This window comes from Schistocerca serialis, chromosome 9 (genome assembly GCF_023864345.2).
Source record: "Schistocerca serialis cubense isolate TAMUIC-IGC-003099 chromosome 9, iqSchSeri2.2, whole genome shotgun sequence".
NCBI classification, from domain to species: Eukaryota; Metazoa; Arthropoda; class Insecta; order Orthoptera; family Acrididae; genus Schistocerca; species Schistocerca serialis.
This window is the reverse complement of record NC_064646.1, coordinates 89,641,016-89,668,242: the sequence shown is the minus strand read 5'-3', so window position 1 is coordinate 89,668,242 and position 27,227 is coordinate 89,641,016. Positions and strand designations below refer to the sequence as shown.

Genomic DNA, 27,227 nt, shown 5'->3' with positions numbered 1-27,227 from the left:
TGGGTGGCGCGGTAGTAAGGGAAGGAATAGAAGAAACAGTTACCAGAGACGAGATAGACTAATGAAATTTCAGCTAGCAATAGCGAAAATACTGTCCAAAAATCACAGAGTGAACAAAAGGGCTAGGGACATGGTAAGACTGCAGCTGAATTACATAATATTAGACAGAGATTTCGAAATCAGAACTGGATAATAAAGGGTACCCCGGAGCAGATATAGACTCGCATCACAAATTAATTATTATGGAGAGTGGGCTGAAGTTTAAAAGACTCTTCCCGAAATACCAAAGAGCAGAGAAGTGGGATACTGAAATACTGAGGAATGATGAGATGCGTTTGAATTCCTCCGATTCTATAGACACTGTGGTAATGAATACTACAGTAGGCAGTTCAGTTGAAGGGGAATAGACATCTCGAGAAAGGGCAGTCCCAGAAGTTAGAAAGACAAACAAGGGTACAAGAAAGGCAATTGCGAAGAAACTTTGGACAACAGGAAAGATATTTTAACTGATCAACGAAAGAAGCAAATATAAGAATTCATACAGAAACATAAGCCACTTAAGAATGAAACAATTAGGAAGTGCAGGGAGGCCAAGACAAAATTTCGGAGATGATGTGAAGATATACAAAAACGAAATTGTCAGGAAGACCGAACCAGCATATAGAAAAGTCGAAACAGTTTTTAATGAAATTAAAACCATGAACATCATCGTTATGAGTTCAATGGCAATTCCTGCGTTTACAGGATAGTTATAGGAAAGCCTGTACGAGGGGAATAACTTGTCTGTTGACGTTATTGAAGAGCAATCTGTAGTAAATATGTAAGGCATAGGGTAGTCACTATTAGGGACTGAATTTAATAGAGCTCCGTAAGTGTTGTGAAATTATACATAAAATTCTTTCGGAATTTCTGAAATCATAGGCAGAAGTGACGTCCCACAGAGTATTTAAACAGGTGTGTAGAATCAGTGAGACGTGAGGAAAATATCATTCACAAAATCTCCAAGATACCAAGAGCAGATATACGCGAGACTTATCGATAAATCCGCTTAACGACTCATACGTTCATGTTACGGAGAAGAATAGTAGGCAAAAGAATGGAAAATGAAACTAAGGATTTATTAGACAACGATCTGTTTGGCTTTCCGAAATGGAAGTGCCCCAGAGAGGCTGTTCTGACATTGTGACATTCATTCATCGATCTGAAAAAGCTTCGAAATTCTGAGAGAAGTGGGACTAAGCCATAGAGACTGACAGGTATTATACAGTATTTATAGGTACCTCGAGGGAACATTACGAAGGAAAGACGTGGAACACTGTGCTCACATTGAGTGTACGATCAGGGATGCAGCCTTGCAGTTGTCATTACTATTCTGTCTGTTCATCGAAGAAGCGATGCCGGAAATTAAAGACTCAAGAATCGGAGTACGCAAAGTAAAATTCTGGGAGAAAATATATCATTGTTAAGATCTGCTGATGACATTGCTATTCTCATTGAAAATCTGAAAACTGGGCCCACATAAGTGGAGCTTATGTTACTTATTTTTATATATGCAACAGACAGGCTAAACATTCTCATGGCGATGGTAGTAAGCCAGACACATTTCCTACTTTGTACGCGCGTTTCTTATGTGAAATTCGGTGGTAGCGGCTGTCGTAAGAACTTTGCTGGTGCCGTGGCCTCCAAAATATCAGCACTCTACTACAGATTATCAAAGGCGCTTCGTCACTGTGGCAGTGCTATACAGCGCCGTAGTGAAGTAGTGGGGAGGGGGGGGGGGGGGGTCAGCCGCTGCAGAATGGTACATAAAGGCCAGTGATCTGCGGTAACTCAGTGCAGTAAGGATCCCTCACCAGAGCGGTTCGAGTTGGTAAGTCTGCTAACTACTAACTGTGTCTTTAATTGCTCTGTCGTCACGCTTTTACATTGTCATTTTTCCTATCTCCAAAGGGTCTTCTCCTCAAAGTAACGAAATGGACTCTTTAACATACTAAACATCGTATTGTTAAGTGTACCATAAGTAAATGTAACGAATAAATCGCATTTGCAAGACAACATAGTTTGTGTTTTTGTCTCTATATTTCAAACTTTTTAGCCCCTATACCGCTGAATGTTCAGAGTCAGTTTTCAACTTTTCGTGTGTGTTAGCTGCTGTTCTGCACGACTTCTGATACAGTCACCCTGAAACCTATGATCAGTAGCATAGCCGTTTTAAGACGTATTCTCTCTTCTTTCACTATAATATGAGCGTGATGTGACTGGCTTCAGTTATGACATATTATCCCTGTAGTGAAAGGACACGGCAAGCTTGCAAGCTACATTTCTGTACATTAAAACGGCCAACAGCTGCTCTAGGGCGCCATTTATTAAGACATACCTGGTTATTGCTGCAATTTCACTAATTTTTCCTAACATTTAAATACACCATATAAAACAAAATTAAAATAAAGAAACTTCAGGAAACCAAGTGACATAACTCGCTTTCGTCCATACATGATGACAAGTAGTAAAACATTCAGATTTAACGTCTGTATGTGAATTGCCATTACTGTGTGCTGTTATATCAGTCGCTCGATAAGACAGAAATTTTCAATGCTAGAAACCTCTAATTAATTATTGGTTCCTTTTACTGACCCGCAACACAGATGTAATAATTGCTGAAACGTTCAAGGAAAATTTTAGCCTCATTTCAAATAGGTTTGCAACTCACACACCTATAGTTCATTAGGACGTCAATCTACCCTCAATATGTTGGAAAAAATAAATGTCTTAATAAATGTCATAAGACGTGTCTAAGCCAGGCTTAAAACATCGTCCGGTATTGCAGTAAATGTTTTCTCCTAAATTTCTTTTGAGAATTAGTTAAAACACCCAAATCCACAAAATAATAGCTATTTAAATATGCTGGTAAATCTTTACTTGACGCCTTCGTAAGAGACAATCTCCATCCTCTCCAAAGTAACTATGTAAGCAGATGTAACTTTAATTCAGGGAAATAGTTGAGGCTTTCGTTTCAATTAAAGTAATATTAGGCAGAACTGATCATCTGTAGTACAGGAAATAGGTCGGAACACTGTTGCAGCATTAACGAAAAATCACAAAATCCCCAGGCTTGATGATGTTTAACAGAAACTCAATGTTTTCAACGGTATCCACAACGAAATCGTTAAATAACATCTGCAAGAAAATCCAAAGAGATTGTGGCTGAATGTTAAATACACCATCGACAAGGCACCATCAGTACCTTCACAGCGTAATAGCAATGGTAAAGCAGAGTTATTAAGCAGTGTTTACGGAATTCATTCTTAAAATGAAGATGCAGTAAATATTCCTGAATTAGAATCATGAGTAACATACAAGTAGAACCCTCGGGGTAGTAAAACACTTTAAGTTACCATACAGAAAAGTCTCCTCACCAGATTTCATACCAATTAGATACTTTTTGGAGCACGCTGATGAAATAGCTCAATTGTTAACAATCATGTACAACCACTCGCTCGAGGAAACGTCCGTACTTAAAGAACTGAAACTTGCAAGGGTCACACCAATACACAAGACGAATTATAGACCCATTTCACTGACATAGATTTACACAAACATATTGCAAGACATACCGTGTTCTCAATTACGAAATACCTCGAATAAAACGATATGTAGGGTCATATGCAGCAAGGATGCAGGAAATATCATTATTGTTTTTATATACACTAAGTCGTGTGTGTTATAGACGAAGTATTTCCATAATCTTCGTAAACGATGTAGAAAAAAAGTGATTGTTTGCAGATGAGGTCGTCACTTTCCGTCTGGCTAAGTCATTAGAAGATCAAAACCAACTGCAAAATGATTGACACTAGATGTCTTTAAGATGTGAAAGTGGCAATTGACTCAACATATTAAAAAAAGTGTTTGGGCCACCCCATCAGTACTTATGGAATCAGTTCGATTTCCTTTACACGGTAACTCACACAAATTTAATGGCTGTAATTTCATTAAGTACCCATGGAATACAGTTGCGAACAACTTAAATTCGAACAAACACATAGGAAATGTGATGGGGAAGGCAAGCCATAGGCTACGTTTGACGGACAAGACGCTTAGCAGACGCAACAACTATACTAGCTAGCTACACTATAGTTCTCCGTCCTCTTCTGGAGTATTGCTGCGTCCTTTAGGTTCTGTATCTGATAGGAATGACGGACGACTACGAAAAGTTTCAAGAAACGGTAGCTAGTTTCTGTTAGCACGAAATCGAGAAGACAGTGTCACAGATACGATATGCGATTTCGGGTAACAATCATGAAAACAAAAGCGTTCTTCTTTGCGGTGATATCTTTTCAAAACTTACCTTCACCGATTTTCTCTTTAGGACGAGAAAATATTTTGTTGACTTCCCCATAAATAGGGAGAAATGACCATATTACTTAAATACGAGAAATCAGATATCGCACAATGCCTATTTTTCCAGCCGGCCGTACGAGAGCGAAATGCATGTGAAATAAGCTAAAAATGTTCCTACTAACTCTCTTCCAATCACTTAAGTGTGAACTGCAGTGTAGTACTGTATATGTAGATGTAGATAATTACAATACGTTGATGTACACTAAAATGGCGTGAGTAATTATAACACTATTCTATATTTTTCTCAGATTTACTACAGTTACTGTTTATTACTGATTTTATACGATTATCGCCAGGTGCTGAAGTAATAAAACATCAACGTCATGACGCTGGTAACGGGCAGTTGGCTATTGGACGCTGCGTTGCCGTTGCTGTTGGTACCCCTGCTTTACTGGTACGCGACGCGGAACTTCGACTACTGGAAGAAACTGGGAATCCCCTACATGAAGCCCATTCCCTACGTAGGCAATATGGGCAGCGTGGTGATCGGTCGGAAGCACATGGGGGAACCAGTCTTCGAATGCTACCGCAGGGCCGGAGACGCTCCGTTCATGGGCATGTTCGCCTTCGACAAGCCCATCCTCTTGGTGAAGGACCCCGCTCTCATAGGGCGCATCATGACCACTGACTTCTCCACGTTCTACGCCACAAATGCTAAAATCGACCCAGTGACTGACCCGGTCTTCGCCACCTCTCTTTTTTCCCAACATGGTGCAGAGTGAGTATGTCATGGAACAGGAAGGCAACCTGCTAATTGCAAAGATAAAAAATTTCAAATCACCGTACAGACTCTGTGTATTACTCCAGAGTAAAAGAAGAGCATTCCCCTTTAATTCACTCCTTCCTTTTTATTTTCTGTTTTCGCCAGATAGGAACAACATCATAATTCCAATTCCTTCAAATTTGTTCATTCAATACAATTGCTTCATTTTCCCATCATGTCTTTTTTTTTTTTTTTTTTTCTCAGACAATCTTTCTCAACATATCTCTTCCTGCTACATCCTCTGAGTTTATATTGCGTGTTACTATACCTTTTCTAACTTGCTGGATCGAAATAATTTTTATTTTACCAAAGATACTAAATGGTCTGTTTGTGAGAGTTAATTATTCTTTCTACATAAATGTCCAAAAACTACCAAGTTTCTTTTCTATTTTGTTTCAATTAATTTTTTGTATATTTCTCCTTAAAATTCAGATCGCTTCTTTCTTGAGATTTTGCCGGCCGCGGTGGCCGAGCGGTTCTAGGCGCTTCAGTCCGGAACCGCGCGACTGCTACGGTCGCAGGTTCGAATCCTGCCTCGGGCTTGGATGTGGGTGATGTCTTTAGGTTAGTTAGGTTTAAGTAGTTCTAAGTTCTAGGGGACTGATGACCTCAGTTGTTAGGTCTCATAATGTTCAGAGCCATTTTCTTGAGATTTTCTGTTATTTTTCGTACATCTAATGTATAACTCACCTACATAGAGGCGTCCCCGTTTCACTACCCTCCTGTAACTCATTATTATTACAATTTTCGATACAGTCCTTTTTACTGTAAAATTTTTTGTTCCACCCTTTCTATTAAGGTTTTTATTGCTCACAGAAAGGAAATATGTTTGCTAAAAGTCTTCAGCAGTTGTGCTGAATCTTGATATATTGTTAATATAGGGTAACTGCAGGCATCTATAAACTACTGTACTGTCTGTACATTATTGTATCAATGGGTGAAGACATTTCTGGGAGCTTCCGTTTAATTCACAATTATGCAAAATTTTAATAACAAGTTTACTGTGGTGCCCAGTTTTCTCAGTAAGTATATAAATTTTGTTTTATTAATCCAAACACCCGTTTGTTAGTCCAATATGCAGGAAAAAAGCGATTAGGTTTTGATTTTAACTGTGAAACGCTAAGCCACCAAACGAGAGAAAGGGAGTGTTTTTGTTGTTTTGTTTCAGATGGAGGAAATTACGTACTTCACTAACCCCAGCATTCACTTCAGGCAAAATGAAGCTCATGTTTCACCTCTTGAACGAAACTGGACAGAAACTGACCAATCACCTTGAGTCCGCAGCCTCCAAAGGTTTGGTCTTTTTGTGTTCGGAAAGTCTAAGTAAGATGGTTTTAAGAGACTCAGAAAAAACGTTTAATGTTAATGGTCACTTCACTCATCTAATGGAGTAGAAGTGTGCTTACCATTTTTTCATAATGTTTTTATGACGTCTTTATGATGTTTTAATGGTAAAAAGAAACGAACTTAAATATGTAAAATATGTGATGTATTTGTTATTTAGGCACTGAAGTGGAGCTGAAGGACGTCATGGCTCGTTATATGACGGACGCGGTTTGCTCCATTTTCATGGGTGTGGACGCTAACTCTCTTGAGAACCCAAAGTCACCGCTGCGAGAGCACGTGCGGGGAATCTTGAGAGAGACCGTCGTTGGAAGGATCGTCACCACGCTGGCGTTCTTTGCTCCACAGATCCTGTCCACACTCCGCATCCGACTCGGCAGCAAGAAAGTAGAGGACTTCTTTGTACAAAACACAGTTAAGGTACGCACTACCAACTCAGATTCATTTAAGTACCAACCAGACGAGGGGACAGGAACATTTATTTGTTCACTTGATGCATTATGATATGATGCAAGCCCACAGCCCTTCTGCTCAATCGAACAAGCCAGTTTTTGAAACTTCCTGTCAGATTAAAACTGTGTGCCGGACCGAGACTCGAACTCGGAACCTTTTCTTTTCACGGGCCAGTGCTCTACCGACTGAGCTACCCAAGCACGACTCACGCCCCGTCCTCACAGCTTTACTACTGCCAGTACCTCGCCTCCTACCTTCCAAACTTAACAGAAGCTCTCCTGAAGAACTTGCAGAGCTATCACTCCTGAAAGAAAGGATATTGTGGAGACATGGCTTAGCCACAGTAGAGCACTTGCCCGCGAAATGCAAAGGTCCCGAGTTCGAGTCTCGGTCCGGCACACGGTTTTAATCTGCCAGGAAGTTTCATATCAGCGCACACTCCGCTGCAGAGTGAAAATCTCATTCTGGAAACCAGTTTTTATTTGAAGCCATAGTTGTGCAAGGTATAGCGAACTGTTGCCAGCAGAGATTGAAAGAGGTTACCTACAGTGTTACGCCCTGCTCATATTTTTACATAACGGTTAATACATGAGGGTAAAATTTTGATTTATATTACATTCAGTGAAAGACAAATCATACAATAAAAACCGAAAACAAGCTGGAAGAAGGTACTGAAGGAGGTAAGGAGAAAATAGAATAAAACTTGCGTTACCTTTTTTCTATAAAAATCACAATAAGTGATTTACTGGAAGAAACTGGGAAGTGAAGACAAAGCTACATTTATGAGTACAAGGTATAACTTACTTTGATGATGGAAACCGAGAAATGAGTTGGGCCTCAGATGTTGCCGCGTATGATATTTTACAGTCTACTGCCTGCTCAACGCATGGGGACTTGATTTCATCTATGAACACTTATTACCCTGAGAGGAACTAGTGCGCACTACGTAGTTCAGTTAATGGGAATCAATGACTCAGTGGTAAAGTTGTTATTTACTTATGTGTGCTGTATTTTAAGTAATATATGAGAGAGAAAAGTTATAAATGTAGGGTTTGGAGCACCAGTCTCTGGATTTTATGTAGCAAAGATAATGCTGAGTTGCAGCACTTGTAGGCAGTTGAATGTCAGTATTCGTTTGCGTAAGGATATTAAATTACGTGGTAAAATGCAGAAGCTAACATGGTATATATATATGACAGTGGCGCTAGTATTATTTGAGAAACATCTGAAGTTAGTTCTTTGTCTCCTATGTCTTTTAGACTGTGACCGTGATTGATCTGTTGATTTGAAGGTACTACTCTGGAAACTACTGTTTCGCAAGATTTGTGATGTTTACACGTAAAGACTAATGAAACATAAATGTTTCATACACCTATTTTAGGCGTTGTCTGACCCAGTGAGTGATACGAATGGTGAGTAGGAATCACCAGAAGGAGAGCAAAATGAAACTTGCCTCCTACATAAGATACATCAGTATGTTACTCAGTTGACTGGTGTGACTAAAACGAAAATCCTGAAGACAAACTTCTGTAGTGTTCATTCGTGAAGATCATTCGGAAATTATACAGCGTGTTATTATACAAAGATACTTACAGCGAACACAAGTCATATGAAAGCAAACTACAATAAATTTCTCGCATACCCTCACATTGAAAGCATTGAAATAAATTTCATTACCGTAACTTGAAGTGAATTTTAAACAATTTCTGAAGGCACACTTGTTTTTCTTTCATGTGTTCACGAACTTGAACGATTTACCAGACTTGTGGACATCAGCTAATTATGTGCATTCTGTAAGTTAAAATTATAGACACATTTAATTACAGTTATTGAAAAGTGGGTAATATTAGACTACACTCCGAGCGGGATTAACCGAGCGGTCTCAGGCGCTGCAGTCGAAGACTGTGCGGCTGGTCCCGGCGGAGGTTCGAGTCTTCCCTTGGGCATGGGTGTGTGTGGTTGTCCTTAAAATAACTTAGGTTAAGTAGTGTGTAAGCTTAGGGACTGATGACCTAAGCAGTTAAGTCCCATAAAATTTCATACATTTGAACGTTAGACTACACGACTGTGATTTTCGTTAATTAGGTTAATGCTCTAGTCAAAAATAAAATATAAATTTCTTGTTGACTTATTCTCCTAAAACCCCGGCAAACAAGTTCTATTAACACCCACATTTTTTCCACAGCTAATAGAGCACCGGAAGGAAACTGGGATTGTTCGGAACGACCTAATTGACATGCTCACGAAAATCAAGGAAGAGCAGCCAGAGGGCGATAACGAGCAACTCAGTGAGTACAATATCTCATAAATTTAGACAATATTGTCCATGGAGCACAGCGATCTGGTGCCATGCTTTGGTTAAAACAACAGTCGAAATCGGGATAACTTTTGTTTATTATGGGCGGTTTCGGCTTGTGTTAAATCATCTTCAGATTTTTTAGGCCCCTATTACTGGTGCTCACGGTTCCTCCGTTTCTCACGTAATGCAACGATCGTCCACTGTCGTCGTCTGAAGATGACTTTAACATAAGCCCAAACCCGTCATAATAAACAAATGTTATTCCGATCTCGACTTTTGTTTTAACCAAAGTACAATATCTGTTTCCGCAAGGTTCAAGTTCGAATTTAGACAATTATGGTTACATCTATTTGCGTCTCAAATCGATAGCGTAACTTAAAAATATGAATCTCAAAAGTAAAGACAACTGAGTGCAATCTTATAAAAACGTTGCGTAGAGCGCTAACATGCTTACGTGCTTACATTACGGTCGTCTTTAGATGTACTGCGATGTCTAACTATCCCATAAGAGGAATAAGATTGTCATTTTCAAACGAAAATAATAAGCTTAACTAAGAAATTTAGAGAGTCCAACATTTAAAGTAATTCTCCAGCCTGTGCGGCTAGTCCCGGCGGAGGTTCGAGTCCTCCCTCGGGCATGGGTGTGTGTGTTTGTCCTTAGGATAACTTAGGTCAAGTAGTGTGTAAGCTTAGGGACTGATGACCTTAGCAGTTAAGTCCCATATGATTTCACACACATTTGAACATTTGATTCACCAGCGTAACTTGGTCAGGGCCATTTCTTAGAATTCTGCAACATCACGTAAACATCATCATCAATGGCCTATACTTACTAACGAAAGATTCAAGTAGGCACTTTCTTTGTTCACTGTGAAGTCCGGTGAAGAGAGTCCAAATAAGCGCCCACCAGTAACGTAGACGCGTATCACCCGGAAATAGAGGTTCGTCGGAGGCACTTGTCTAGAAACTCGTTTCGCAGCTAAGTTCTTGGGTCATGTGCCATCGTGGCACTTGCTGCCGTCCTTGACGACTTTAGTGCATCTGCTGCGGTCTTCGCAGACAATATTGAATCCAATCATATCACTCTTGGAACAATCTTTAAACACAGAGACGGTCATCCACGTGGTCTCTCGGTAAGAGCTGTCTAGAGTGCGTCAGGGAAACAGCTCGTGTTCAGTACGATGTAAGTGTCTTCGCCACCGTAGCGACGTTGCTTGAGAGTTACAGTATTACTCGGCAGCTTCCCAGAATTCAGGACCATCTCATTTGTCACGTGATCCGGCCAACATAGAATGTTTCGTAAGCACCGTATATGAAAGGAGTTTATGTTCTTGTTTAGCTTACGATGTCCAAGCCGCAGCAACAACCACGAGTGTGCTAAGTATTTTTGTGGTTACAGTAAGATCTTTATCGTTCCATACAATTTTGAAGAGCTCGCCTGGCATTTGTCGGTTTCCCAGTTTTCGCGTTTGTTTCGTCGTCCAGAAAACTGATAAAGAGTGCCGAGGTAGCAGAATTTGTCGCATGTAATTCGTAAGGAGCCATCTGCTCTTGTGGCACGCATATCCGTTTATCCTGGCGCCATAATCACGGTCTTATTCACATTCGGAGAAGCTGAAAAGAGTTTGGATGCAGCGGTAGATTGATCCATGAGCCGTTGAAGGTCGTCCTGAGCATATGACAGCATTGCTGAATCTTCAGCGGGTAATAGGCTGCTTACAATGAGGCGTAGCGCCTTGGAGGCGGTTAAGTGGGAGATTTGTCTCCGAGCTGGATAGTGACAGATGGTGACACGAGACTGGACGCGCACGTAGTTTATGTATCAGCCGATAGAGGACAGTATTGGATAGGGCAACTGCGATTTTAGTTTCGATTGTGCCCACTAAAGTAATAGAATATTTTTCATAAACTATTCTAATATTTTCATGAAGTGTTATTATGTCTTTTTGTGCATGTAAAATGTTATAAATGTGTGTTGGCAGTATGAATGATGCGTGAGTGTGGTTTAAGGTTAATATGAAGATAATTGTTTAACGAGTTGTGTAGTAGAATTTAGTGTGTGAACGTTTCGAAGAAGTATGGATATGAACAAAGGGAATTTTTGTGGAATAGATTTGTAAAGTAAGCTTATGGTAAAGGGAAAGTTAATTCAGGTATAAATAACAATAGTAAATAACTTCATGCATAAAAAACTTCAGCATATTAGATAATTACGTCAGTAAAAGGTGCAGTCGTTAGGTTTACTATTTGGCATTGGTTATTAATGAAAAGCGCGGACTGACGCGGGAGAATGTTGTTTTGCTATTGGCTGTTGAGTAAACTGACCAATGGTAAAGCAATATTTTTCGCACGCCTTTCTCTGCTGTTAGAGAAGACGTAGAGTATTCTAGAGAGGAGTCGAATCCTAGCCATGAAACAGATTGGACGTCTGCAGTACTAGTTCCGATGGAAATGATAAGTTGCCGGATCTAGCAGTGTTTCATACATCAAAAGTGTTGGAAAGTGACGGCATAATTATTCCTATGTGTGTGTAGAAATTTCGGAATTTTTAAGTGAATTTTGTGACGAGAAAAGACATAAATTCCGCGTGGCGTATGGAGCAGGTCGGTGGCTAAAAACTGTGACTGCATCTGGTACCGACAGACTTAATATTTGGCGAGCATTATAAATAAAAAACAGTCAGTATTTTTGTAGCTATTACGTTTTCGGGAAATGCAACACCATAAACTTGCTAAAGTGAGTGAAAGGGGTTATGAGTGACTGTGTTAAGACTAGCACGGGCTTGGCAGTCATACTCGTTCACCTAAGTTTCAGAATATATTAATTGAGGACAAAATTTCCAACCTTTCATTTGTGTGAAAACTTTCTCCCGAAACGTAGATTAGTGACTTCACTTGCAGCATGGATCACGTCGAAGTACAGTAGATTTTCTCGACTTTCCTACTGATGATATGCTGAGACAATGTTCACAGGTAGGTGCAGGTTCGTCATAAAAGGGACGGAAAGAACCGCGCCGCCGCAACAAATCCTCATGATAGCTAATGGATCTGAGCAATGAGTTAACTTCGCCTACGCTGAATATTGATCCCAGACTGTGACGGCGTGTATTGTTGCAGAGCTGACGAACGAGCTCATCGCAGGCCAGCTGATGTCGTTCTTGGCTGCTGGCTTCGACAACTCGTCTTCGACGCTGGCCTTCGCCCTGTTCGAGCTGGCGTGGAACCAGAGTCTGCAGGAGGAGGTGCGCCAGCATGTGCGCCACGTGCTGAGAAAACACGGCGGCCACATCACGTACGAGGCCGTCAGCGAGATGACGGACCTCACCAACGTCGTCAGTGGTGAGTGCTACCTAGCAACGGGTACGATGGATGTCATCTTATTGAAACGTTTCGATTACTTCAGCAGCATGCGCAAAAAACGTTTCACAACTTAAAGTTCAGTGTATGAGCATGCGTATTAGAGATAAGATATTCAAAATTTGTAGTGAGTGCTTGAGAAGAGGACCCCGTAAAGAACTATATTTCAATTCTCCTTGTTATAGAGATCATCATATTCTGACGCTAGTGTGGTGTGTGCAGTTACCGTCATTCACGCACAACTGCTTCTCACAAAAGTAATTCAGTGTCTTTACAGCAGTCAAAATATCTCAACAAGTAAACTTTCTGACGTCAATAACTTTGAAACACAATAAGTTTGCTGTGGGACAGTAACCATACTTGGCTACGTTATTTTTGGGGTACCCACGCCAAAGTAGTTCAGTATCAAAAGCCACAGTGATTACATTATCCAGTTATTTGTAGCGTGCTGTTCCATTTCTCTGTGTTCCGTAACTCCATCAATAACGTCGGAAGACCATACGACACGGCTGTAACATAACATAATTTATTACAGTTGTTTTTGCTAATATGGGTAACGGCCTTGCCGCAGTGGATACACCGGTTCCCGTCAGATCACCGAAGGTTAAGCGCTGTTGGGTGTGGCCGGCACTTGGATGGGTCACCATCTGGTCCGCCATGCGCTGTTGCCGTTTTTCAGGTTGCGCTCAGTTTCGTGATGCCAATTGAGGAGCTACTCGACCGAATAGTAGCGGCTCTGGTCACAGAGAACCATCGTAACGACCGGGAGAGCAGTGTGCTGACCACACGCCCTTCCTATCCGCATCGTCATCTGAGGACGACACGGTAGTCGGATGGTCCCGATGGACCACTTGTGGCCTGAACGTGGAGTGCTTTTTTGTGCTGATATGCTCCATTACACAGAGTAATGCTTCATGAGTTTGTAGCAGCGAATTCTGTTGTAAACACAAAAAAGACAGATTGGGAGTAACAGCCAACCAGTTGGAAAATCCATGTTTAATGTTTATTCAACCTTTACGATGGTTTCCACAGTTACCAAACTGTCTCTTTCAGTACGTACTGCACCTATTAACAAATATTACAACACTGTGTGTGTGGAACAAGCATGGTATCATTATAAAAGCAAAATTACAGGAATTCTTGGCAAATTATTTTAGTGTCTTAATTAAAACAAGTTATTTATATTTATTTTAATTAAAACACATTACTTAAATAGGGTGTTTTAATTGGTCATTAAGTGGATGACACATGCGTGCACTAGACGGGTTCAACGATTCCCACATCGGATGTTGTTGTTGTTGTGATCTTCAGTCCTGAGACTGGTTTGATGCAGCTCTCCATGCTACTCTAGCCCGCGTAAGCTTCTTCATCTCACAGTACCTACTGCAACCTACATCCTTCTGAATCTGCTTAGTGTATTCATCTCTTGGTCTCCCTCTACGCATTTTCCCCCCCACGCTGCCCTCCAATGCTAAATTTGTGATTCCTTGATGCCTCAAAACATGTCCTACCAACCGATCCCTTCTTCTAGTCAAGTTGTGCCACAAACTTCTCTTCTCCCCAATCCTATTCAATACCTCCTCATTAGTTACGTGATCTACCCACCTTATCTTCAGCACTCTTCTGTAGCACCACATTTCGAAAGCTTCTATTCTCTTCTTGTCCAAACTGGTTATCGTCCATGTTTCACTTCCATACATGGCTACACTCCATACAAATACTTTCAGAAACGACTTCCTAACACTTAAATGTATACTCGATGTCAACAAATTTCTCTTCTTCAGAAACGATTTCCTTGCCATTGCCAGTCTACATTTTATATCCTCTCTACTTCGACCACCATCAGTTATTTCACTCCCTAAATAGCAAAACTCCTTTACTACTTTAAGTGTCTCATTTCCTAATCTAATCCCCTCAGCATCACTAGATTTAATTTGACTACTTTAAGTGTCTCATTTCCTAATCTAATCCCCTCAGCATCACTAGATTTAATTTGACTACATTCCATTATCCTCGTTTTGCTTTTGTTGATGTTCATCTTATATCCTCCTTCCAAGACACTGTGCACTCCGTTCAACTGCTCTTCCAAGTCCTTTGCTGTCTCTGACAGAATTACAATGTCATCGGCGAACCTCAAAGGTTTTACTTCTTCTTCATGAATTTTAATACCTACTCCGAATTTTTCTTTTGTTTCCTTTACTGCTTGCTCAATATACAGATTGAATAACATCGGGGAGAGGCTACAACCCTGTCTCACTCCTTTCCCAACCACTGCTTCCCTTTCATACCCCTCGACTCTTATAACTGCCATCTGGTTTCTGTACAAATTGTAAATAGCCTTTCGCTCCCTGTATTTCACCCCTGCCACCTTCAGAATTCGAAAGCGAGTATTCCAGTTAACGTAGTCAAAAGCTTTCTCTAAGTCTACAAATGCTAGAAACGTAGGTTTGCCTTTTCTTAATCTTTCTTCTAAGATAAGTCGTAAGGTTAGTATTACCTCACGTGTTCCAACATTTCTACGGAATCCAAACTGATCTTCCCCGAGCTCCGCTTCTACCAGTTTTTCCATTCGTCTGTAAAGAATTCGCGTTAGTATTTTACAGCTGTGACTTATTAAACTGATAGTTCGGTAATTTTCACATCTGTCAACACCTGCTTTCTTTGGCATTGGAATTATTATATTCTTCTTGAAGTCTGTGGGTATTTCGCCTGTCTCATACATCTTGCTCACCAGATGGTAGAGTTTTGTCATGACTGGCTCTCCCAAGGCCATCAGTAGTTCTAATGGAATGTTGTCTACTCCCGGGGCCTTGTTTCGACTCAGGTCTTTCAGTGCTCTCTCAAACTCTTCACGCAGTATCTTACCTACCATTTCATCTTCATCTACATCCTCTTCCATTTCCATAATATTGTCCTCAAGTACATCGCCCTTGTATAAACCCTCTATATTCTCCTTCCACCTTTCTGCCTTCCCTTCTTTGCTTAGAACTGGGTTGCCATCTGAGCTCTTGATATTCATACAAGTGGTTCTCTTCTCTCCAAAGGTCTCTTTAATTTTCCTGTAGGCAGTATCTATCTTAGCTCTGGTGAGACAAGCCTCTACATACTTACATTTGTCCTCTAGCCATCCCTGCTTAGCCATTTTGCACTTCCTGTCGATCTCATTTTTGAGACGTTTGTATTCCCTTTTGCCTGCTTCATTTACTGCATTTTTATATTTTCTTCTTTCATCAATTAAATTCAATATTTCTTCTGTTACCCAAGGATTTCTATTAGCCCTCATCTTTTTACCTACTTGAACCTCTGCTGCCTTCACTACTTCATCCCTCAGAGCTACCCATTCTTCTTCTACTGAATTTCTTTCCGCCATTCCTGTCAATTGTTCCCTTATGCTCTCCCTGAAACTCTCTACAACCTCTGGTTCTTTCAGTTTATCCAGGTCCCATCTCCTTAAATTCCCACCTTTTTGCAGTTTCTTCAGTTTCAATCTGCAGTTCATAACCAATAGATTGTGGTCAGAATCCACATCTGCCCCTGGAAATGTCTTACAATTTAAAACCTGGTTCCTAAATCTCTGTCTTACCATTATATAATCTATCTGATACCTTTTAGTATCTCCAGGATTCTTCCAGGTATACAACCTTCTTTCATGATTCTTGAACCAAGTTATGATTATGTTGTGCTCTGTGCAAAATTCTACAAGGCGGCTTCCTCTTTCATTTCTTCCCCCCAATCCATATTCACCTACTATGTTTCCTTCTCTGCCTTTTCCTACTGACGAATTCCAGTCACCCATGACTATTAAATTTTCGTCTCCTTTCACTACCTGAATAATTTCTTTTATCTCGTCATACATTTCATCAATTTCTTCATCATCTGCAGAGCTAGTTGGCATATAAACTTGTACTACTGTAGTAGGCATGGGCTTTGTGTCTATCTTGGCCACAATAATGCGTTCACTATGCTGTTTGTAGTAGCTAACCCGCACTCCAATTTTTTTTATTCATTATTAAACCTACTCCTGCATTACCCCTACTTGATTTTGTATTTGTAACCCTGTAATCACCTGACCAAAAGTCTTGTTCCTCCTGCCACCGAACTTCACTAATTCCCACTATATCTAACATTAACCTATCCATTTCCCTTTTTAAATTTTCTAACCTACCTGCCCGATTAAGGGATCTGAAATTCCACGCTCCGATCTGTAGAATGCCAGTTTTCTTTCTCCTGATAACGACGTCCTCTTGAGTAGTCCCCGCCCGGAGATCCTAATGGGGGACTATTTTACCTCCGGAATATTTTACCCAAGAGGACGCCATCATCATTTAATCATACAGTAAAGCTGCATGCCCTCGGGAAAAATTACGGCTGTAGTTTCCCCTTGCTTTCAGCCGTTCGCAGTACCAGCACAGCAAGGCCGTTTTGGTTAATGTTACAAGGCCAGATCAGTCAATCATCCAGACTGTTGCCCCTGCAACTACTGAAAATGCTGCTGCCCCTCTTCAGGAACCACATGTTTGTCTGGCCTCTCAACAGATACCCCTCCGTTGTGGTTGCACCTACGGTACGGCCATCTGTATCGCTGAGGCACGCAAGCCTCCCCACCAACGGCGAGGTCCATGGTTCATGGGGGGGCGGGGGGGGGGAGCATCGGATGTAGACAATACTATAGGGATGTATATTAAAACTTTTTTTTTTACGTTGGGTCTAGTGTCTTTCTGTAAGATAAATAGCGATTGTGCTGACTAAATCATAAACTGTATCAGCTGTATCGAGGCGCCGTGCGTGCATTCGTGTCCGAATGAGATTTGCAACGTAATTCAGAATAACACAGGCACTGCAATATCATATTAATTCACGTACAACGGCGAGCGTCTTGAAGTAAAATGTCTCCCCTATAGGGGAATGAACGTATTGGATGTACGAGTAGAGGTTGTAGGCACATGGTTGATGACATGCGGAAATTTGTGTCTGGCAGTGTGTCGTACCCAGATAGCCGAATGGTAAAACGACCGCTCGAGATAAGCGGAAAATTAGGATTCGGTACACAGTCCGGCACAAATCTGCTTTGTCGTCATTCTATTATACAGCAGATGGTTGTCCGTATCCGCAGCTGCACTACGTTTCTTATATTCATTAGTAGTTGAAAAGAGGTGGAGGGGAGGGGCTTAAAAAAATTTGTCATACGACTTTAATGGCAGACTTTTTTAACTTCCTCCCGTCTAGTTCTTTTCAACTTGTAGTGAATATAAGAAACGTTTTCGCGGCTGCGATTATGGAGAGCCATCAGCTGTATAATAGATTGCCATTAAAGCCATATGGTTTGTCTTACAAAAGAGGTCGCAGGTTCAAGTAAATAGAGAAAACTCATTACAATACATGCAAAAAAAAGAAAAAAAACGCACGAGAAGCACGTGTGCTTCAATATGCAACTGTAAGAAGCATGAGCGTAAGAGGTGCAGTACTTCATGTGTTAACTTGACCCTGACATGAAGGAACACCGCAAAAGGACACAATGTGACGTAGAAAGTGCAAATATTAAAAGAAAAGTGGAACTTGGGGAACGAGAGGGAGGGGGAAGGAGAGAGGTGGAAATGGTGTAGATTGTCACTTGTTATTACGCACCTTGTTTGTGAAGCAGACGTCAGCCCCCTCAATAATAACATGACCTATTTTTTGTTTTCAGAGACGCAGCGGAAGTACCCCACAGCGAGTTTCCTGAACCGCGAGGCGTCTCGCGACTACAGGATAGAAGGGACGGACATAGTGCTGCCCAAGGGCACCGCAGTCTTCGTGTCGGTGGCCGGTCTCCACTCCGACCCCAAGTACTGGAGGGAGCCGCTCAGGTTCTGGCCGGACCGCTTCAGAGAGGAGAACTCCAGGGACCGACCGAGCCACACGTTCATGCCGTTCGGCGAGGGCCCCAGGACGTGCATAGGTGAGTCCCCAGACACTCAGTTTCCGCTTCCAACCGCGTCTTTGTACAGCAAACCGAACTTTAGTATAGAATATACAACGCAATTCCACATGACAGTTACACCGGTTACTTATGACCCCACCGTAAACTTTTGGAGTTTGCGGAACAGTAGGTTGCAGAATGATTTGTTTTTTAAGCAAAGAGTCTTTCTGTGACACATTTTACGTGGCAGTCGTATGAAAACCATGTACGTTTGTTGGTGGATGTCAATAACAATACTCAGCCTTCGCATTATTACAGGCATGTCACCATAAATTTACAATAGGTATTAGGTCTTAGCAGTAGTAGCTGCTTAAATGTTTCTAGTGTTGTTCAGTGTGGGGAAATGGATAAATAATACAGATAGTCAGCTCAGAACTGCTGTTACCTTCTATTACACACACAACAGCGGAAAGGGACTTGGTGCAGGGAGTAACAACTGACCCTTAACATAGACAAATGTTATGTATTGCGAATACATAGAAAGAAGGATCCTTTATTGTATGATTATATGATAGCAGAACAAACACTGGTAGCAGTTACGTCTGCAAAATATCAGGGAGTATGCGTGCAGAACGATTTGAAGTGCCATAACCACATAAAATTAAGTGCTGGTAAGGCGGGTGCAAGGTTGAGATTCATTGGGAGAGTCCTTAGAAAATCAACAAAGGAGGTGGCATACAAAGCACTCGTTCGACCTATACTTGAGTATTGCTCATCAGTGTGGGATCCGTACCAGGTCGGGTTGACAGAAGAGGTAGAGAGGATCCAAAAAAGAGCGGCGCGTTTCGTCACAGGGTTATTTGGTAAGCGTGATAGCGTTACGAAGATGTTTAGGAAACTCAAGTGGCAGACTCTGCAAGAGAGGCGCTCTGCATCGCGGTGTAGCTTGCTGTCCAGGTTTCGTGAGGGTGCGTTTCTGGATGAGGTATCGAACATATTGCTTCCCCCTACTTATACCTCTCGAGGAGATCACGAATGTAAAATTAAAGAGATTCGAGCGCGCACGGAGGCTTTCCGGCAGTCGTTCTTCCTGCGAGCCACACGCGACTGGAACAGGAAAGGGAGGTAATGACAGTGGCACGTAAAGTGCCCTCCTCCACACACCGTTGGGTGGTTTGCGGAGTATAAATGTAGATGTAGAACATTCTTGACACGTCCTAGGGGAAACCAATCGAGAGTCATAAATCATTGAAAATCTCTGGACTTAGGTTCAGTTCGACCTTACCTAAGTTCTCCGAGGTCGGTTAGGGAGCGGTATATCTCGAGTAACGCCACATAGGGCTGAAACTCGCTTACACTTGTAGCAGACGTTTATAGAACCGGCAGAAAAGCAGATATACGTAAGCTGAAACAGGTGCAGGTCTTGTAAGATGATTACCATCGACTTGGGCATAAATATGCACTGCTAAGCTCTATATCTGAAGACGAAGAACAATCTCACGTAAATTGGAACACACATAGATGATGCTATTGCGATTGTTACAGCCGGTGACCTGGGTAGTATAGACAATCACTAATGGTCAAATATACTGAAGGATTAGAAGCCAAACGGGCTATCGAGCATTGCGTATCAGTCTCCCCTTATAAATGAAGGGTTAAAAAGAATACACTTTGTGATCAGAATATTCCGTACACTGCCGTGTAGTAAGGATGTGACAAACAGATATCATGGGAGGTGGGCCCGCCACTATTAATGTAGGCGGGGTGTATCCTGTTTCCATTACAGAAACACTAACAGCAGACTGCTCCGGTTAAGAGGGATCAGTGGCACCTAATGTGAAGTAGTCAGCGAATGTCACCTGAGTAATAAATCCACCAGAGGCATTTCAGCACTTCCAAAGGTGCCCAGGTCGACTCCTGGTAGCGTAATTGTGAAGTCGAAACGCGAAAGAACAATGATTGCTAAACCAGGACCAGACCGACCGGAAACACAGACGGAGAGGAATCGTCGAGCAATGCAGAGCTTGCTTGTAAAAATCGCTTGAAATCAGTGGAGGGACTACACTGAGTTGACATAAGTCATGGAATGTGCACATATTCAGTGTTAGGCAATGCAATATACCGAGATCCACAGTGTCAAGAGTGTGCCGAGAATACCACATGTCATGTATTACCTCTCACCCCGGACAACGCAGCAGACGACGGCCTTCACTTAACGACTGAGCGCAGCGTCGTATTCGTAGAGTTGTCAGTGCTAACAGACAAGCAACATTGCGTGGGATCAACGCAGAAACCAGTGTGTGACGAACGACGGAGGTATCCGTTAGGACATTGTGGCAGAAGTTGGCGTTAATGGGCTACGGCACCAGACGAACTACCCGAGTACCATCGGTAACAGCACAACGTCGCCTGCAGCGCCTTCCCTTGGCTCGTGATAATATCGGTTGGATCTTAGATGACTGGAAAACCGTGGCCTGCTCAGATGAGTTCTGATTTCAGTTAACAAGAGCTGATGGCAGAGATCGAGTGTCGCGCAGACCCCACTAAGCCGTGGGACAAGTTGCAAGTAAGCACTGTGAAAGCTGTTGATGACCCCACACTGGTGTAGGCTGAGTCTATATGGAACGTAGTGGGTCCTCCACTATGTTCGGCTATTTAGAGAACATTTGCAGCCATTCATGGACTTCGTATTCCCAAGCCGCTATGGAATTTTTATGGACGACAATGCACCATGTTACCAGCCCACAGTTGTTCGTGATTCTTTTGAAGAACATCCTGGACAGTACAAGTGAACGATTCGGCCAACCAGATCACCCGACATGATTTTCATCGAACATTTATGGGATCAGTTCGTGAACAAAATTCTGCACCGTCAACGCTTTCGCATTTACGAACGGCTGTACAGGGTGCATGGCTCAGTTTTTCTAGAGGGGTTTCCAACGACTTGTTGAGTCCATGCCACGACGGGTGCTGCACTACGCCAGGTAAAGGAGGTCCGACCTGATTTTAGGAGGTATCCAATGACTTTTGTCACCGCAGTGTGTAAGTTCCCAAGTGCCACCAGCCGTCCATCTAACGTAATGGGAGTAGTGGATAAAAAGTAAAGTGGTTCAATGGGCAAACAGCTCATAAAGTATCAGTTTCAACATTCAGTGACAAGCGTGGCTTGGGGTGATACTGTTAGTTACGTAAGCCCATCCCCCAGGGCAAGGTCATATCACATCGGATGGGAAAAATCGGTTTTTAATTGTCGTGAGGCTGAAAACCGCATAAAAAGCACCAGTCACATCGGGTTCTAATTGTTCTGAGAACAAAAACAGCTTAAAAAGCATCAGTTAAAATCAAATAGCATTATTAATTTACGTGAGAATGGCGAAAAACATGTTTAATGTGCTGTCCACCGTTTTCCGCAACAAGTTGAAATCGAGTAACAGCATGTTCCACAACTGATCGAAGTGTTTCCGGGTTCACGTTCGGAGTGTGTTCCGCAATACGTGCCTTCGATGCAGCTAACTTTGCAGTCGGAACACTGAACACAACATATTTCAGATATCCTCACAACCAGAAGTCACACGGATTAAGATCATGTGATCGGGACGGCCAGGCTGTAGGGAAATGGCACCTGATCATTCTAGCATTTCCGAAAAGGCACTGCAGCAGCTGCTTAACAGGATTTTCAATCTGCGCAGGTGCGCCATCTTGCATAAAAATGATCCCATCCTCACATCCACGCTTTTGGAGAGCTGGATTGACGCTCATAGCGCTTACCAGTGACGGTACAGGTAACAGGACCGGAAACACCTGTCTCTTCGAAAAAAATATGGCCTGATGATAAATGATGCCGTAAACCAGCACCACACACCTTTTCAGAATGAAATGATACTGGTTGATTTGTGTGTATATTTTCCGTTGCCCGTATTCGACAATTACGTGTATTGACATATCCTGTCAGATGGAAGTGGGCTTCATCTGTCCACAAAATCTTCCACGGCCAATCACTGTCCACTTCAATTCGAACAAGATATTCTAAAGCGAAGGTCTCTCTTGGTGGCAGGTCAACAGGAAGCAACTGGTGCACGTGAGTAATTTTGAATAGATAGGTAATAAGGATGTTTCATAGGATTTTACGCGCCGTGATCACGGGTACGTCCAATGTTCGTGGAATTCTCCGTGCACTACACGTTCGCACACTACCATTCGCCTCCTCCTGCATTGCTGTGGCCACTGCTTCCAATTACGTAGAATCAATTCATTTCCCCCCTCTAACACGTAGCACACCAAAATAACCCGCCTTTTCGAATTTCCGAATCACTTTATGCAGACTCACGGCAGTCATTGGACCAATGCCATTTTCCAAACACTTCAGTGTCCAGAACTTCTGCAGAGTGCGATCTTGCATTGAGACAGTCACGGCGAACGTCGCAGACACGAAAGTAGGAAAAGCCTTGCACCGGGCGTGTTTATATCAACTTCAATAGGTCGTGCGCATGACAGGTGTTTTCATTTACGCATACTGACACATATAGCGCCATCTATTGATCAGTTTTCACACTATTGTTTTTTTTATTCTGCCATATGTTTTCCCCCTTCTCCGATAATATTCTGTTGCAATTTGACTTCATTATGACCAGTGGTGTAGTTTCCACAGTGTTTTTAAAGTTTAATTATAATCACCCTGTACTGTATTTTCCGGCTCTTCCCTGAAAGTGGTCTCTTACAATATGTGTAGTAAAGCTAAGAATCCCAGTCTGGCAACTGCTTTTCCTACTATTTGTATTGTATGGTCATTCCATTTAGGTATTATGCGGTAGATACTGTTTCCAACAGTTTCCCACTCACAGTGTAGTTGCACTGTATTGGCTGTCTTTATCTATGTATGCGCAATAAATGACATTTATTTAGGTTAGTGCTTAGCTTCCAGAGCCTGCACCATCCATCGGTTCTCTGCAGGTCATTCTGCAAATCGGTATTGTCTTCTTGCATTGCCACTTCCTTACAGACAACCGCATCCGACACTTTCTACGAGATCATTTACGTACACTCTAAACGGTCCTTTCATACTTCCTTGGGGCACTCCATAAATTAGCCTACCTTTACATACGGCGGTTTTGTTCTGCTAAGAGTGACGTGTTGAGTTCTATCTGCAAAAGTGTCTTGAATACAATGGCAAATCTGGTTCTTCTAATTACAGTCATTAAGTCATATATCGTTAAAAAAAACTTAGTTTCCTAAGATGCAAATGACCTACTTCCCAGCAACATCAAACGTGCTGTGAAATGAGGAGACTGTGCCAGTTTAAACACTGTTTACGCACAAAGAACAGAGCTATTAAAAAAATACTTGTTTCGAAGTGAGGAGCAACGAAGAATCAAAACTTGTTAGTGTAGCTGACCAAAAAAGTCAACAGGTATTTCAAGAGAAAGCCAAACGACCGCTTCAGGCGCCAGGTGAGAGACCTGGTTCTTATCAACGGGAGGTGTAGACAAATAAGGAATAGAAGAGTGATCAGTCACTCGAGCCGGAAGTAGTCGATGTGAAATCTGACACTAGAAAGTAATTTCCATCAACGGAATATGGTTGGAATGGGAACAGAATAAGAAGATCTACACCTCCAGTCGTCTGAGTCCTATTACTCCACTTCTTTTCTTCACAATGAATTGTACTCCAGCTTAATACGTCGCTGTAGCTGTCCGTCTGTTTGTCTGGCACGCTGTACCCGATGACCAGTTCTTTTCTAAGTCCAGTGCTTATCTATTTTAATGAGTTATATGAACATCGGTTATACACTACAGATGTGTTATTCAATAAGTTCATATCTAGTCAGTAATGAAATTCCGATTATAAGCACTAGTTACACATTATAATGGTACGCAGCGTTAGTATCTAAGGTCTTTTCACAGTGAACTGTTCGTGATACATAATGTGCTCCCATTACTATCAATAACCCCGTTGTTTTGTTCTTTTCAGGCATGAGATTCGCGTACATGCAAGTGAAAGTGGCTCTCGTGCACATTCTCAACAACTTCGAAGTGCACCCAGCGCCTTCGACCCCTACCACTTTGAGTTACCATCCGTCCAGGCTTGTCGGAACTCCAGCTGTAAATCTGTCCCTACTCTTCAAGAAAACCAGCTGTTCATGATGGTCAGCAGTTCACAGGAGTGTAGCTGCTACATCCTTTACCGGAAACCTCAGTAATTTCCTGGGCGTGACAAAGTGATTGCCGTATTCCTTTCTTTAGCCAAACAGTATCATTGAGTCTGATTGTGTTTGCAATATTGATTTGTTTGCATAATACGGATACTTTTCCAGATCCAAGTATTCTATTGTATTGTTTTCAGTTACGTGTACTTTTTTGATGTTCTGTAATAAAAACATCTGATAAATTCCTTACCCCTCGTGGGTTTAACGCATTATTTCCATCCTCTCTACCTTAGATGCCTTGTTGAATTTCGTATTTCATCCAGTTTGCTCGTCGTTGCTTCAATTATTTAGAAACGTAGTGCAACAGAAGTGAAGCAATGGAAAGAGTTAATTACAGACACACTTCACACTAAGGTCAGTTTCTGACCTATTATGTGAAATACTTTCTCTGAAAAAATACTTGTAGTCTTCAAAATAATTAGAATATCACTTAGCACAAAACAGAAATTTGTATCGATTGAGCATTCAGATGCGAAAGTAGATTTTTCAACCTCAAACGACAGCCTCTAAAGTTATCTGACTTTGTGATACTTTCCTGCGAAAGGTAACTGTTCATTGTTTCGAGTAGCAATAGAGGCAGTAGGAAAACAATTGTTCTTATTAACAAGTAAATTTATGACAATAGGATAAACAAGTGCTTCATTCAAGTGAAATATTTCAACAGCCAAGATCGCTAGCTACAATTTTATTTTGATGACCGCCTTCGGCTAGTCAAAATTTAAATATATTTAACAACCATGCTTGTTGCACCATTTTACTTCTTTGTCCCTCATTACTGTATATTATCTCCATACTTCAATCTTGTCAAGTATAAAAGTTATATTAGTGTTTCACTTTCAGTGCAAAATCAAAATAAACACACTTATATTGAAGTCACGTGACACATTTCAGCTTGATGTGAGCCACGTGTAAAATATACTATCCTCTCTTCGTAGATATTCCTACTGTATTGGCTATAAGCAGGTTCCCACACGCTGAGGTTATAGTGAAATTGTAGCCTATAAGAAACAACTGCTGTTATACAATACACGCTAGCAGCTTTGCCGCAATGGTGACTCTGGTTCCCATCCCATCACCGAAGTTAAACGATGTTGGGCTTAACGGTCTCCAGGATGGGTGAAAGTCGGAGTCGGCTAAGTGCTGTTGGCAAGGGGAGTGCACTCACACCTTTTGTTGCCTACTGAGTAGCTAGATGACTGAGAAGTAGTGGCTCCGGTAGCGAAAACTGACAATGACCGGTAGGGCAGTGTGCTGACCACACGCCCCTCCATATACACATCCCTTGATGCCTACTGGCTAGGGATATCACGGTGATCGCTACGTAGCGTTGGGTCCTCCTAAGCAAATTGCGACGGGTTTCAGTTTTCAGTTTTAGTTTTAGAATACTCCTTCGCTACTTGGAGGAACATAGATTATATACATGTATAAATACACAGTGTTAATAACTCTGTCTCGAAAACTCGCATAAAATCAAAAAGAGATCCTCGTCGTGTACAAAGTACACCAGGAGAAAGACACAGTCAGTACCTTCACCGTGCAATAACAATGGTGGTGTCACGGATGACAGTACCACTACCGCAGAGATACTAAATACACGTAAGATGCAGAAGTAAATATTCCTCGAATCTAGAACAACTGGTAACATAAGTACCTTGCAAGTAGATATTGTCTGTGTAGCGAAGCAGCTTAAATCACACCATAATGGCAAGGCCTCTGCTACAGATTGTATCCAAGTCAGACTCTTTACATAGTATCTGTACACAATAGATCCATACTTAGCAATTATATATAACCGGTCGCTCATACAAAGATCACTACATAAAGAATGGAAAGTAGCAAAAGCCACACCAATAACTAAGAAAGGATATAGGAATAATCCGCTGAATTACATACCCATATCGCTAAGTCGATTGGCGGTAGGATATTGGAACAAACACTGTATTTGAACATTATGAGTTGTCTCGAAGAAAGCGATTGACTGACGAATACCCCACACATTCAGAAAATATCGTTCTAGTAGAACGGAACTAGCTCCTTATTTTCATGCATTAATGCATGCATTAATGGGCGCTATCGACAGTGGATTCAAATTAATTCCACACTTTTTCCAAGCGGCCTTTGACACCATTCTTCACAAGGGACTTCTAATTCAAATTATGTGCCTCTGCAGTACCGTCTCTGTTGTACGAGTGGATTTCAAAGGTTACAGTATGTAGTAATCGACGAAAAGTGATCGAGTAAAACAGAAGTGATATCTGGCATTCACGAAGTAAGTGTTATGGGCCATCAGCTGTTCCTGGTTTACATAAACTATTTAGGACACAATCTGAGTAAGCCTATTAGATTGTAATCAGATGATCGAAGTAAGTTGCAAAATGATTTAGGGGAGACAGCACACACTAGGTGTGAAAAGTGGTTTTTTTATTGTCATTTCACTCCCCAAAATGGGGTGGGCTGGCAGCAGCACAGTACGCCCCAATACAGCAAAAAAAAAAAGTTGTTAAATTAGGAAA

At 41.7% G+C, this 27,227-nt stretch overlaps 1 protein-coding gene across 1 annotated transcript; it reads left to right on the top strand.

The window, feature by feature from the left end:
• Window positions 1-1,829: 1,829 nt before the first annotated feature.
• On the top strand, window positions 1,830-24,903 carry LOC126418745 (cytochrome P450 6j1-like). Its single transcript, XM_050085671.1, has 8 exons — window positions 1,830-1,870; window positions 4,695-5,116; window positions 6,330-6,454; window positions 6,666-6,925; window positions 9,144-9,246; window positions 12,374-12,595; window positions 18,300-18,551; window positions 24,480-24,903. Exons 2-8 carry the CDS (start codon window positions 4,722-4,724, stop codon window positions 24,650-24,652), a joined length of 1,530 nt encoding a protein of 509 aa, XP_049941628.1. The 5' UTR covers window positions 1,830-1,870; window positions 4,695-4,721; the 3' UTR covers window positions 24,653-24,903.
• Window positions 24,904-27,227: the final 2,324 nt, after the last annotated feature.

Coding starts and splice junctions, on each gene's coding strand:
- LOC126418745 (XM_050085671.1), top strand. CDS start 4,722: ATGACGCTGGTAACGGGCAGTTGGCTATTGGACGCTGCGTTGCCGTTG. Junction 6,455..6,665: donor TGAGTCCGCAGCCTCCAAAG/GTTTGGTCTTTT, acceptor TTTGTTATTTAG/GCACTGAAGTGGAGCTGAAG. Junction 6,926..9,143: donor TTGTACAAAACACAGTTAAG/GTACGCACTACC, acceptor TTTTTTCCACAG/CTAATAGAGCACCGGAAGGA.